The 14,332-nt window shown below is 42.6% G+C and overlaps 3 protein-coding genes across 3 annotated transcripts; 2 read left to right on the forward strand and 1 right to left on the reverse strand.

Annotated features, from left to right (window-relative positions):
* Positions 1-804: 804 nt before the first annotated feature.
* uqcrc2b (ubiquinol-cytochrome c reductase core protein 2b) lies at positions 805-8,168 on the reverse strand. Its single transcript, XM_080541628.1, has 14 exons — positions 8,111-8,168; positions 7,130-7,207; positions 6,843-6,992; positions 6,486-6,550; positions 6,276-6,332; positions 6,022-6,146; positions 5,528-5,625; positions 5,372-5,429; positions 5,152-5,247; positions 4,841-5,040; positions 4,563-4,643; positions 4,249-4,325; positions 3,928-4,081; positions 805-1,158 (listed from the first exon to the last, which is right to left on the reverse strand). Exons 1-14 carry the CDS (start codon positions 8,141-8,143, stop codon positions 1,075-1,077), a joined length of 1,356 nt encoding a protein of 451 aa, XP_080397754.1. The 5' UTR covers positions 8,144-8,168; the 3' UTR covers positions 805-1,074.
* Positions 8,169-8,506: 338 nt separating this feature from the next.
* On the forward strand, positions 8,507-9,921 carry LOC308167105 (NHP2-like protein 1). The gene is made up of 3 exons (XM_080541477.1): positions 8,507-8,686; positions 9,026-9,146; positions 9,425-9,921. The coding sequence occupies exons 1-3, from the start codon at positions 8,684-8,686 to the stop codon at positions 9,685-9,687; spliced, it is 387 nt and encodes a 128-aa protein (XP_080397603.1). The 5' UTR covers positions 8,507-8,683; the 3' UTR covers positions 9,688-9,921.
* A 578-nt stretch (positions 9,922-10,499) lies between these two features.
* On the forward strand, positions 10,500-12,706 carry crym (crystallin, mu). The gene is made up of 8 exons (XM_080542005.1): positions 10,500-10,666; positions 10,760-10,910; positions 11,108-11,170; positions 11,350-11,451; positions 11,666-11,849; positions 11,965-12,086; positions 12,404-12,488; positions 12,567-12,706. Exons 1-8 carry the CDS (start codon positions 10,503-10,505, stop codon positions 12,629-12,631), a joined length of 936 nt encoding a protein of 311 aa, XP_080398131.1. The 5' UTR covers positions 10,500-10,502; the 3' UTR covers positions 12,632-12,706.
* The last annotated feature ends 1,626 nt before the right edge of the window (positions 12,707-14,332 follow it).

A 14,332-nucleotide genomic window follows, 5' to 3' on the forward strand; every position in this document is an offset into this window, starting at 1 on the left:
GGTTGTCTTCTGAGACTGAAACCTGACAAACTATCGACCATGGCCCTGGTCGCTGGCACTTCTTCCGAAGCCCTAGTGTATATAGCTGGGCGACGGGGCATTTAACCATCAACTCTCGCTGGTTCACCCATTCCCATCGCCGGGGCACTGAATTCTGCTGAGCAAAAACGTTTCCCGAAAAATATATATTTGAGTGATGAAGGGGAATGAAAACTTTGACGACCTTTTCGCCGTTATTAGCGATATTCCCAATAGAAATGAGATGCTTGGCTTGCACGAATAGTACTAGCGCTTATTTCCTTTCTCCATCTTCATTGCAAACAAATGATATTCCATAAAACACATACCTTGACTGCGAAAACATTTGATTTGATAAGACCAATCAGTATCCTATCCTTTGATAGAAATGTAATTAATCGTCCCTCGTAAAAAGCCCTTTCGTGTGCGTCGTATCTTCTGGAAGTAGCAATGCACAGCTGAAGAAGAACCAGCGGCAACTCGCTTAGTGGACGTCAGCTCTCGCGAGACTTTCCATTCAGACGAGAAGCATTGTCACCACGCATACACGATTCATCAAGACATACTCAATTGATAGATATCTTTCACACCTTGACAATACCGGTGTTCTCCAATTTAATAAAGATTTCTTATCTGTATGTATAATTATAGATATAATAGAGTTCCACTCTACTCAACAGGGTTCATATGTATGCATTAATATGAATTTAAGAAAATGGTGACAATAAATTCACATTACACTCAATAATATAGTAGAAATAAAATCACTCCTTTGAAACATTTATGGTAGATACTTTATTCATTCATTTACATCAGCTATACAGTTCAAGTGGACAGATGTGGATGGTATTTCCTTATGCACCGGGATCCACTTAAAATAAGAACGATAAATACAGAGTTGTGTGAGGCAATATTATAACTTATTGCAATTATTACTTGCTCAGAACAATAACATTATGGGGGCGATGAACAAGTTTATCTTTTAATCTCTTGTTGAATGGACAGATGGACTCTGCTTTACTGTTTAGATCACAGGTAGAAGAATGCTGTGAAAAATTAGATCTCATCCACGAAGGGTGTTTTAACAAGGTTTCCACTGGACGCCATGCTCTTCTTGCCCGACACAAATTTTGCTGCAGCCTGAAAGAATAAGGACAGTAGGTACGATAACATTAGGCACAAACACAGGAAAACACTCTTCTATCATACAAGCCAAGAGTAAAAACACATCATACTTAATCTTTATTTGTTTAATATGTTAAAAAGCATAGGAGGGACTTCCGGTGGCGCGCGAACAGAGATGGCAGCCTGATAACAGAGCTCCGGTGTCAGCCTTAAATTACCCCTAATTCAAGATATTTTATGCACTCGAATTGATATATATCAACGTAATGATGGAAGGGGACAAATATAAGAGAAAGGGTACTGGGGTTCGAAAGCCATCTGAGAGAATAACTGAGAAAGACGGAGCAGCTAGCAACAGAGCTAACGTTACCCCGACGGAACAAGATGGAGGCTTGAGAGAGAATGAAACGCTGGACTCGATTCGTAAAGTGGTGAGCGAAGTCGTGAATGCGGGTATGACAACTTGGCAAGCTGAATTGAAAAAGGACTTTTCCAAATTCCTCACGGATTTCCGAGAGGACATTAAGAAACAAATGGATGAACTCACGACAGGAGTGAACCAGCAAATCCAAGACGTGATAGGCCGAGTGGAGGGGGCGGAGGAGCGCGTGGGGCAGATGGAGGACGGTGTGGCTGAAATGGAGCGGTGGGACATTGGTGTCAAGGATGCCCTCACCCAGTTACTTGGTAATCAGCGGGCGTTGCAAGATAAAGTGTCTGACTTGGAAGGGAGGTCTAGACGCAACAACATCAGGATCTACGGCATCCCAGAGGACTCGGAGGGTACCTCCGTAGCAGCGTTTGTTGAAAAACTGATAAAGTCAGAATTGGGAGGTGATCTTGACTGTGACCTGGGGATAGAGCGTGCCCACCGTGCCCTGGCGCCCAGACCACCCGGAGGAGCTCCACCGCGATCCATGGTCATCAAGTTCCTCCAGTTTACAGTGAAAGAAAAGGTCCTCTATACCGCCTGGAAAAAGCAACCCACTTACCAAAACAAACGTGTTTTTTTCGACCATGATTATGCGACGGACGTGCAGAACAAAAGGAAGGAATATATACCCATCAAGAAGGCGCTTAAGGAGAGGGGAATACGCTTCCAGACCCCGCTGGCTAGAATGCGTGTCTTTTTTGATACAGGCACCGTCATGTATAACAGCGCGACACAAGCAGCAGAGGACCTGCGGAGACGGGGATTCATCTTGGACGGAGCTGTTCGCGGGACCAAGGACAAGGGCATAACGGAGGAAACGCTGACTCGACTTCTACCGTGGGAAACAACCGAGCCCCGGAGGGGTGGAGCCCAGAACCAACATCAGCAGCAAGTCCGGGAGAGATTGAAGCAGTTTCGTCGGGGCGATGTGGATTCTACAGCAGATAATGAGTGAGTGATTCACTTCAGCCCAGAGACTCTTATTATTATTTTTTCAAGATGTTAACATAGGCTGACACCGACAGTTCATAGATAGTCACTAGACTCTTTTTTTTCCTTCAGCCTATTCGGTCATTGACCAAGAGCCACATCTTTTTTATTTTTTTATTTTTGCAACAGAGGGGCCCCACTTAGTGGCCAGCACCCCTCATTACCAAAGAAAAAAAGACTTTGGTCATAGGAACTGAGTTGATTGTGATATGTTGAATGTAATGACGATTGTTGTAACCAATGACCATTGACAATAAAAAGAAAATTTCAAAAAAAAATAAAAAGCATAGGAGGAGCACCACAGGAGGAGTACAAGGGACTTACTAGGGGTGTAAATCACCAGCTTCATCACGATACGATATTATATCGATTTGTTTGTATGACGATACAATGTTTGCCGATATCACAATGTCAGTCACGATACGATTTCGATTCGATTCAAGATCGATATGACGATATGATCGATATGACGCGATATCATGTTGTGTGCGTGTGTGTGTGTCTGTTTGTGTGTATAAGTTGTATCCCCTCCCCGACCCTACCATGCCCCCCCAAAAAACACACGTTAGCTGCTTTAGCTTAACTTCTGTTAGCATGCAGTGTTGTGAATATGTGTGTCTGTGCGGCTAGTTGGCCTGTAGCAGCCCAGTGGACGTGGAGGTAGATGTGTGTCCCTGTGGTGGGCTGTGAGGAACACACGGTGCTTGTTGTTTGTTTTATTCGCAAAGTTATTGTAGCTAACGTTAGCTAACTAAGCTAGGCAGGCTAGCGCAACGTGGGTTTGGAAGGACAGCTCAGAGCAGAGAGGAGAGGAGAGGTGGGGTTTGGGAGTCCGCGTTTGACTGGCTGACAGCGTCAGTAACATGTGGGCTGCGTTCGTCAACTCGCTCTGAGAGCGCCGGAGCGCAACACTGGGTTCAACGTCAAGTCATTTGATTGGACAAGAGGCGTTCCGCGAGTGCTGATCAGATTTCCAGAGCGTGTTTGACGAACGCAGCCAGCGTCAGTCAACATGTTGAGTTTTCCCAACCGAGCAGAGAGTGTAAACGTCTGCTAGTCGCGCGCTGCACGGAAATGGTGACAGTCACGCAGAATGTGCCATTTCAAAATAAAGGTGTATCTTTAAGATGACGATATAGATCGATGTTTTTACATTGCGTCGATGTAATCAGATCGTTAGTCAATGAATCGATGCATCGATGTGAATCGATGTATCGTTACACCCCTAGGACTTACATCAACTAGCTAACTAACTGCTTTCAAATGACTACACCAGAACTTATTTCAATATGACAAGTATGTAAAATACCAGGTAAAATATCTCAGTTCACACCGCACCGATGATACATGACAGAACTTACGTTGACAACGTCATCTGAGGACACAGAGTCAATCATCTGTGTAACGGCCTCTTGGGAGTGGTAGGCGCCCCCTGCCAGCGCCTGAGTGCCCATAGTCTCCAGCAATCCCTCAGAATTCTCCAGCGACATCAGGTACTCAGACTTCAGCTGGGTCCTGCAGGAGTACAAAGACAATGAAATGGCTTTATTCAAAATGTCAGAAGAAGGCCAATACGATAATTAAGTTAGTACACATTTATTACACAGGGAAATTTGGTAGGTTACTTTAGAAAAATGTTGGGTGTGTATATGGTTGGTAGAAAGAGGGTGTTGTTAGCTTACTTGGCTCGCGTCAGGTCATCGGCTGTGAGCCCCCCATCAGCAACAGCTTTCACCTGGCCAACGGCGGCCTTGATCACCTGGAGGGAGCAGGACATGGAAAGGTCAATCAATTAATAGAGATCAATGTTAACTCTATGATTTCTTCTCAGTGAACCTCCATCCAATTATATTACTATACATACACAAGTGTACAGTAAAAAAAAATGTTTTGTTTTACAATCACAAAGCTCAAAAACATATGAGAAATCTTTAATTCATGCATGTAAGGAACCTTATTGAAATGATTTTCGAGACGCTCATACTGTAATACTCACATCACCAGCTGTGGCAGCCTGGGAGATGGTGTAGATTCCGAACAGTCCAGAGTCGGAGTAGTTGGCATTGAAAGCAGAGACCTAGAGTCAAAAGACATGAGACACAACATGGATTCAATTAAAGACTAAAGGCATATGCATTAAAAGGTAGGTCTATAAGTACTAGTAGTTTAGCAAATAATTTGTAACAATTGTTTGTCACATGACAGTTCACTCATCTTGTAACAATCACATGCAGCTAAAAGCACAAACGCAGGTCTAAAAGATGACTGACTCACGTCAAAGGGATCGCTGGTGATCTTGGCAACGCCCTGGATGAGTTTGTGTGTAGCGTTGGATCCCCTCTTGATTCGAGGCCCCGCCCCCAGCACATGCTGCAGAACACTGAAGGCCCAGGCTTCGTCGGTGCCCACCGCTGCCCCCTGGCTCACCACCGCAGAGTGCACCAGGCTGCCCGCATTCTGAATCCGAACCTCACCTACCCAGAAAGAATGAGTCACTGTAATTCTGTTTCAGTCTATTGATATTTGCAGTTGTCAACACACAGAAGACTTATTAGAAATGGCATGTTGTGTATTTCAGCACTCACCTCCACGGTACTGAGCCTTTGTTCCAGCAGTCCCCATTCCACTGCGGATGTTGAGGAACTGCTCTCCGACCTGCGTCAACACAGCATGGTCCACACCTGAGCAAACACAAACACCATCAAAGACCAATCTCACACCAATAGTGCTTCTCAATACTCAGAATGAGTAATCTGATCCAAAAAGCGGTCAGGGAAAAATTATTGAGACATCGATAACACTTACCGAGCCCAACTAGAGCCATTCTTGAACTTGTGAAATTGTTCTGAATATAGTGATGCATCTGGAGACAAAAATACATTTCAGAAAGTTAATGAAAATTCAGTGATGGCGCCATTATGGGTATGAAATGTGCTGGGATCAGAATCTGGAGGGCCTTACCTGGTCAGAATGGATATTGCCCACCATGTGGTCCGGACAATAGAGGGAGTTGGACAGGGCATTCTTGTAAGCAGCTCCGTGTAGGCTCTCAATCAACCCTGAAGAGAACAGTCAGTTTCAGTTCTTTCTTCATCCAGTATTATTATAATCAGTTTTATTACCACCATGGTAAGTACAACATGGGGTTAGGGTAATTACCCAGAGACAGAGACATATCTCTTAGGGAAGGCCTATACCCAGACCATTTTACAGACAGATTGGGCTAATCTCTCACAAAACAAAACAAGACACAGGTCCACACCATCCTAGGGGTCTAATATGTGCAAGCTTTGGTTCAAGGCGACATCTAACATACTGTACTTGAATAAACTAATTCTAGTCTAGAGAGAAGGATTAGACCGTTTGTCTGCACTCTGCACACGCTCCCCCCCCCCCCCCCCTTACATACCGAGTGCTGGTTCATAACATGAGTATGTTAGAGAGGGAGAGCTCACCGATCTGAGGGCTCTGTGCCGCCAGAGCCTTGTCCATCTTAATTCTGGGGGTAAGGTCTGACACTTCCCAGTCCCGGAACTCCTGAGCTGTGGTCACATTGATCAGGTACTCCATAACCGTATCACTGCATACGACAACACAGAGAGAGACCAGAGTTACAGACTCATGTTAAAGGGTGTTAACACTGGTTTGGAGTATAAATTCAAACCAATAAATTCTGACAAAATATTCTATTCCATCTCAAGATACTGACATGTGGTCTCTCAAGCAGTCCACAGAGTAGATCATATTCTCTCTGGTCGACGTCACACTGTAGAGAAAGAAAATACACAAACATGAGGTCTGATGAGCATGCCGTTTGTGACAGTGGTACAGTCAAAAAGTGCATTGCATAGAATAAAATAAGTTTCAATTAGGTTAGTGTTCTTGTGTGAGGATGCGTTGACGCATTCATAAGGCTGACCTCATGCTGCCCCCCACTGCCTCCACACCACGACAGATCCTGAAGGCCGACGCTCCTTTGGTTGTCTGGGAGAGAGTTTAATCAACTTTGGTCTTACACAAGACAGCTACAGTTTTTTGCCTAAATTCTACCACAAACTAATAATCAATAATCTAATAGCTTTACAAATAGAAGACAAGTGATGAAGACTTATTTTAGGTCAAAACTGAGTCACTCACTGAATATAATTCTGATAATAATTTCAAGCAGCATAAAAAAGACAGTTATCTATCCTACAACATGATAGAGCATGTTGAACCATCGCAGAGGCTGTCAAGTGCAACTGCATCATCTTGAGGGTTGATTAAGAAAGCCTACCAGGTTGGCAGCCAGCCGGAGCAGGTGGGTGACTCCCTGGTTATCGGGCGTTTCATGGCGACAGCCAGCTTTCACAAACACGCCGATGCTAGAGGCAGGGGAATAGTTTTCCAACGAGGCGATCACCAGCCCGCTGGGCAGTTTGGTAACCTGGAAAAGCAATATGTGTCAGACAGTAGCATCATCAATTACACATCTCTTATCTATAGCACTGTCCTAGCCCAATTACATAAACACAAGTAATGTATTGGTGGCAAGGCATGAAATTACACATAGCAACCACTGACCTGCACTTCCTGAGGCTGAAACTTGACATGCTCCGCATACTCCAACTTTTGGGCAGCCTGAGCTGCATAAAGCCTGGTCTGCAAATAGAGAAAACATATAAGTCGTACACAATGTCATGGTGTATCTGGATGGAGAACCAATAATATGATTGAGAATCAAATCCATCCTGTTGGATGGGCTGGACAGAGATGGGTTTCATGGGGGTTGGAGTGGTATACTACTATTATTCATTCAAATTAAATGTTAGATTAAATACTGTAGCCTGTGTGCTTCTACTACATTGCTAAGGTAGCCAGAGTGTAACAGTTATATGGGATCAATGCAACAAGCTAACCTTTCAGTGTATTTACGTCAACCGACTTGATATAAACACGGGTAATTGAACATCACTTGATAGAGAAACATAAGGTTTAAAGGCAACATTGTGGTTTTACATGGTGGTGATAATCAACTCAACCTAGTACATTGCAACAACACTCACTCACTCACTCAAGTGCACGCTGGAGATGAGGTGTGAACCTAAAAACCTTCTTGAACAACATTGACATTTGACCATTTAGCAGACTTACTTATTCACCCAAAGCGACTTACAATCAGATCCCCAGCTGTTTGACTGACAGGCTGTCTGTTAACGCCTCTGCTTGAGCATTTGATTTCTCATAGCAGGGTTTAGGTACAAGTTTAGCAGCCAACTAGCTTGCTAACCGTTAGTGTCAGGGGAACGGGGTCAAGATGTTGGATGTGGCCAGAAGAAGACAACAGTACTTTGATAACCAAATTCCCAGAGCTAAGACACACAGTCCATCTGTCAAGCTGGGTTACCGACCAGGCCAGGTTACCTAAGGTGGAAACAGTGAGTGGTTCCTCGCTTCCTCGCTCGCTGACAGAGAGCTTTACACGCCAAACAAGCCCACACATCTCAGAACAGGTGACTACTGAGAAAGTACTCAACACATGAAGATGTCAAGGGAGTTTCTTACCGACAGTTGACTTATTCCCCGAATCCCCTTCATCTCCCCTCTATTCAGCCAGGACGTTAATACAATATGGCTGACCTGAGGATGTCCTACCCAGACTCCCTAGCGCGCGGCTCTCTTGCTCGCCAGATTAATATAACAGCCGTGTCCTAAATCAACGTTTGTAACTCCGCCCCCTATTGTCTTGGAGGTGATTTTTTTTTTAAATGTACAGTTTTTTTTATCCACCATAATAAGGAAAGTCTCTACAATTTATTAAACATTGTATTTATGGGCAATAATACGCATTCTTTATTGATTAGAAAATAACCCTGGTTAAATTAATATTGTTTTAAATCCTACTATAACAGTAGCCTACGAACACGTCATTTTGCGCATGCGTACTAGTGTTTTGAGAACACATGTGCCGGACGCAGAGAAGTTAGCTACCAATCTTTGTGGGATCTCTAAAGGGTGTATTTAGCTAAAATAACAAAACAAATACATTTTGCGTTTCTTTAAAACGTAGTTGCATACAACCAGTCCTCCGTGAAGCATTCGCCGAGAGGAGAAATTACGCAATAAACGGGCGCAAGTATGGTGAGTGAATTAACTAGCCAATTAACCACGTGGAGTGGAACTCTGTACAACTCTGTGCTAAATAAATAAAATAAACTAAACTAAACCAGCTATGTAGCCATATATGTTATTTATTAGCTAGCTAATGTTATTGGTGAAATAACTAGCTAACATAATGGATGCATCAATCCAATTTCAATTGACATTGTGTCGTCTCTGTTTCACGCGCAGTAATTTGCTTGTGAAGTCTCCAGAGTTGGTTCATCTTACCTAACATCTTTAAATGCGTAATCGATTGCTTGATATGATTTAACTGTCGTGGATATAGCAATAAATGTAACTGCTTGTGTTTATTCTCAGACTGAACCTGAAGTGAATCCCAAGGCCTACCCTCTGGCCGACGCAACACTGTCCAAGACCATACTGGACCTTGTGCAGCAAGCGGCCAACTATAAACAATTGAGAAAAGGAGCCAATGAAGGTAAGAACTTGACAATAGGTCAATGGTTTGTGTATTTCAACTAATTTGACACGGATCTCAACCACATGCCTTTGTGTGGCAGTGGCCATCGACCTGGAGAGTTGCAGAGTGCCATTTCAGGCAGCCCTGCACTGAAAAACATATTTAACTAATCATCCAAGACCCCTGCTCAAAGTTTGCTTTGAACAAAAGCCTGCCTAGCTCTCAGGGGCAACCACAGCTCTGTGGACATCAAATGCTTTGAAACCCACATCTCACAACTCTCTCTCCACTTCCAGCCACCAAGACACTGAACAGAGGCATCTCTGAGTTCATTGTGATGGCTGCTGATGCTGAGCCCCTGGAGATCATCCTCCACCTGCCGCTGCTCTGTGAGGACAAGAACGTCCCGTATGTGTTTGTGCGCTCCAAGCAGGCCCTGGGCCGTGCCTGTGGCGTGTCCCGCCCTGTCATTGCCACCTCTGTCACCATCAAGGAGGGATCCCAGCTCAAGCCTCAGATCCAGAGTGTGCAGATGTCCATTGAGAGACTGTTGGTCTGATTGCACTGCTCTCTGCCATAAACAGTATTTAGAAGAGATGTGTACCTCTGTTGGATAAGTTTAAATGTCTCTGTTGGAGACATTTAAGTGTACATGTTGTTCTATTTTACTTTTTTATTATCAAGTTATACAAAGAAACAATGTTTTAATTTCTGTGTACTATACCATATGGTATGTTTTAAAAAAATAATAAAACAATATTATTGTTTATTTTTAAGTGTGTGGCCTGTCTTAATTGTTACAGTGGTGTCAGTGAAGAATTTATCATTCAGTTAACTTTTACCTTTGGTTTTATGCAAGATGTTAAGATGTGACAATACAGTTGCAAACGCATGCTTTTGGATGTTGCTGAACCATATACACAAACAATTTATGCGGCCACTGTAATTTAAGTCGCTTTGGATAAAAGTGTCAGCTAAAATATATATATATAGGCTATATGTGTTGCTGATCGTAGTGGTACAGAGCACATGAGTTTTCTGTGCCAGATGTCAACTTTTGGATGCATGCAAGGGAAAGTATTTATTATTGTCCCCATTCATGTCTACTGTTGCTATTCCACAAATGTAACAGTTTTGACGAGGTAAGAAGAAAATGCCATCTATCTACATATATGACTGTAAATATGCAACATTCTGGTTTTTAATTTAATTACATTTAATAAATTGCAGAGCAAGCCACCACCAGGGCAATTTTATGTCTTGAATGCAACTCAGTTGGAGTCTTCATAGTTGACATTACGTAATACCTCAAATAGTTGAACTTTAGCACCGTAAAACGCACTGCAGTCTGCAGGCCAGGGAGACGCTTTGACGATGGCGGAGCCGCCTGTTCTCTTACGCCAAGATGAGGTTGAAGAACTGTTACATTACAAAGACCTGATTCCACGCCTGGAGGAAGCTCTTGGGAAATTCTCCCAACGAGACACCGAAGTGATCCAGCCTCTACGTAGTGTGGTCCCCTTACAGAAATACAACGGGTATATATGCGCATCCGCACCAAATACTTATTTAATATAGTTGATCGGACGATTTGATCACAACGATCCATGCTTTTCATATGTCTCGCACAGGTTTCTGGGGTTGATGCCTGCATATTTGGCGCATGAGGGCATCCTATGCACGAAGATGGTGTGCTTCTACAAGAGGGACAGTGGTTCAACTTTGCCATCAACTCAAGCTACAGTATTGCTGTTTGATCCTGAGTATGGAAATGTCAAAGCTGTGAGTATGATAGCTAAAAACGGATGCATTTATTAATCATTAACCCTCACACTCCAGCCAGCAAATGGTATGAAGTTTAGAGTTTGACACCTGTTAAGAATTTGGGACCCGGTCATTGTTTTCCTTAAATCATTACTATGGCAAACCACTCCTGATGCAACAAAAATTACCAACATTACTCATTTGGAAATCTGCAGGTTATAGACGGGGACGTCATCACAGCTAAAAGGACAGCAGCTGTGTCTGCTATTTCTGCCCAAGTAAGACCATCCCCCAATATGCACCATGCAGTGAAAAACAATAACTGACCAAAGCTTTCAATGCATATTATTCCCTGACAACTGTCCATTAGCTTTTACTCATCTCGGCATTGTGATTCAATGACCGTGTGTTTTTCTAACCTTTACATTTAAAAAAATGTTGGGAACCTTCTGCCTAGCTGCTGATGCCAGCCCAGGCTGAGGTGTTGACTATCCTGGGTGCTGGCCATCAGGCCATCAGCCACTACAATGTCTTCACTGAGATATTCACATTTAAAGAGGTACATTAAGTGTATTGCACACAGAGCAAGTCAGACAAAAAAAAAAAAAACTTAATCATTGAAGCATCTTATCAGCATAAGTGGTTCTGTAATCACAAATAATAATAATAATAATAATAATAATAATAATAATAATACATTTGCTGAGAATGCAAACCTTCTCAATAGGTAATACACAGACTTTGCACTCTGTGTGTGTACACCTCTCCCTAAGGTCCGTGTGTGGAGTAGGAGGAGAGAGACAGCAGAGGGGTTTGCCCGCTCTGTCCAGGGTTGTGTTAGTGTGTGTGAGTCGGTAGAAAAGGCTGTGCACGGGGCTGATGTCATCGTCACTGTGACTGGCTCCAGTAGTCCTGTGCTCTTTGGTCAGTGGGTCAAACCAGGTGCCCATGTAGCAGGTGAGAATGCTCCTGGCACATTGGTATACCTACCCCCCCACACAACCACCCACCCGTAATTTGAGAAGCGAAGCAGTTTAGCGTTCTCTCTGCTATGCATTTGTGTGTGTGTCAGCTGTTGGAGCCTGTAGACCAGACTGGAGGGAGCTGGATGACGATCTGATGAGAGAGGCAGTGGTGTATGTGGACAGCAGAGAGGGAGCTGCAGCCGAGTCCGGAGATGTCATCCTATCAGGGGTAGGCTACACTTCAGACATCCCATAGAGAGATGTCATCCTATCAGGGGTAGGCTACACTTCAGACATCCTATAGAGAGATGTCATCCTATCAGGGGTAGGCTACACTTCAGACATCCCATAGAGAGATTTCATCCTATCAGGGGTAGGCTACACTTCAGACATCCCATAGAGAGATTTCATCCTATCAGGGGTAGGCTACACTTCAGACATCCCATAGAGAGATTTCATCCTATCAGGGGTAGGCTACACTTCAGACATCCTATAGAGACTGATATTAGGTTAGTGATGCCAAATAATAAATTTTTTGGTCTCCAGGCCAACATATTTGCAGAGCTTGGAGAAGTTATCAATGGAACAAGGCCTGCCCATAGAGAGAAGACAACTGTGTTTAAATCTCTTGGTAGGTTTCTTACTCTATCTTCTATTCACGTCCTGCGCACCATTTTAGAAATTGATTAACTCTTTCAATGTACAACAGGGATGGGGATTCAAGACGCTGTGTCGGCCAAGCTTGTGTTTGACCAGTGGAAGAGCAAACAGTGACGAAGACCAGACTATTAGGATGTTGAGTTTTTGCAACATTTTTTGGATGTCAGATTTTGGACCTCGGGAGAATCAACTATCTCTTGACCTTGACATAAATTCAGAGGGGGGGGGGGGGAAGAAATAACAGCTGAGAGATTTCAAATGAATTTATTTGCTTTTTTAAAAATTCTGCAGATTACTACTATATTATGTCAAAATAAAACCACATTTAGCCAGAGGAAAAAAATTGAGTTTGTATTCTTTCTGTGCTGTTGAAACACTGTTAAATGCTTTAGTTACAACAGACTCTGTCCTGCACATTTTGATCATTGCTCATTTCAAAATAAAAATTGTACTTGGAAAATAGTCACTGGTGGATTAGCCTATCACGGAACTACTGCAACACATAAATACAGCAATAAGAAGCTGCTGTATAACAGACAACATGGTCAGTTAACACTACCGAATGCCAATACATTGTACATCGTTGAAATGAGTCACAGTAATAGCTGTGATGACGACAATCATACGGCAACATGTGCATACCATCGTGACATGTACATACCATCATGATGTCAATGGCACAGCTAGGTGTTAAACAAGTGACTATCCTTTGAGTCGGAAACACCAGATTCTGGAAAATGGAATAAGATCTTTGTAAGAAACTGAAAAGATGGCAACTGCTAACAAAATATGTGGTTGGAATGGTAGTTAATATACATTACGCTTTTAAAACAAAAATATGACATAGGTATCTGGAGTGTAAAGCTGGCTAGCTGACTACACAGTACAGCTCACTTACTGACAATATTTGTACAATGTATCTTATGTTATGTACAGAAACACTTACAATTCATGAAACCGTTGTTTAATTCAATGATGGGATCTGTTAATAAGGTTGATAAAGAACCCCTCCCACTCCTCACTAAATAACCAGTTGTCAAACCAACCTGCTCAGGTTTACTTCTACAGATCACACTTGTAGGCAGGATCTGAAAAACTACTGTTTTCTCCAAACACAGGGAGCACGGCATACAGATATTCAGATTGATCTTAATAAGCTTTAAAACCCAGTTGTTTTGAGAATTTATTTGAAGGCGATATTATCCACCTTGACAAGCAAAGATTTATCTAAATTTACTTCAGCTATAGAGTATAGTATGATCACCGAACTTAGCAGCTGCTACTACAACACTTGTTATGAGTTTTTAGAGTTAATTTAAATTTCTTTGAAGTAATGAAACCATTATTTTAAAGACTGCAAATGATGGTCCTATATTGTACAGGAGAAAACTCTCAGGAATAAGAACAATATCATCAATACATTTAGTGTACATGGAGCGACTAAAAAGTGATGCCCGTTGACTGAATTTTGGCAACACTTCAACTCTAGACAATTGAAGTCTGTAAACAAACAAACAACATGGGTTCTTGAGAAGAGTGGAAAGAGACTGAAATTGAAAAGAGCAATTAAACTGTCCAAACATAATTTCCTTAAAAAAAGAAAAAAAAGAAGAGAAAGACAAAAGAAAAAGTAAAATTTAAGAAGGCAGCAGGAATTTCTTAGTGTTGGGGGGGAAAATTAGGGCATCCAACCCCCCTTATTCCTAGAGCTGACAATAGTTAATTCTAGGATCGTATCATAAAATCAATCATATTTAAGTATTACTAATTACAATACGAGAGAGAAAAATGACATATCTGGATACATATGCGTTT

This window comes from Nansenia antarctica (genome assembly GCF_963989245.1).
Source record: "Nansenia antarctica genome assembly, chromosome: 11".
Taxonomy (NCBI): domain Eukaryota; kingdom Metazoa; phylum Chordata; class Actinopteri; order Argentiniformes; family Microstomatidae; genus Nansenia; species Nansenia antarctica.

Coding starts and splice junctions, on each gene's coding strand:
- uqcrc2b (XM_080541628.1), bottom strand. CDS start 8,143: ATGAAGGGGATTCGGGGAATAAGTCAACTGTCG. Junction 7,208..8,110: donor GGGGAATAAGTCAACTGTCG/GTAAGAAACTCC, acceptor CTCTATTTGCAG/ACCAGGCTTTATGCAGCTCA. Junction 4,082..4,248: donor GATGACCTGACGCGAGCCAA/GTAAGCTAACAA, acceptor GTACTCCTGCAG/GACCCAGCTGAAGTCTGAGT.
- LOC308167105 (XM_080541477.1), top strand. Junction 9,147..9,424: donor GAGAAAAGGAGCCAATGAAG/GTAAGAACTTGA, acceptor CTCCACTTCCAG/CCACCAAGACACTGAACAGA.
- crym (XM_080542005.1), top strand. CDS start 10,503: ATGGCGGAGCCGCCTGTTCTCTTACGCCAAGATGAGGTTGAAGAACTG. Junction 10,911..11,107: donor AGTATGGAAATGTCAAAGCT/GTGAGTATGATA, acceptor GGAAATCTGCAG/GTTATAGACGGGGACGTCAT. Junction 12,489..12,566: donor AACTGTGTTTAAATCTCTTG/GTAGGTTTCTTA, acceptor AATGTACAACAG/GGATGGGGATTCAAGACGCT.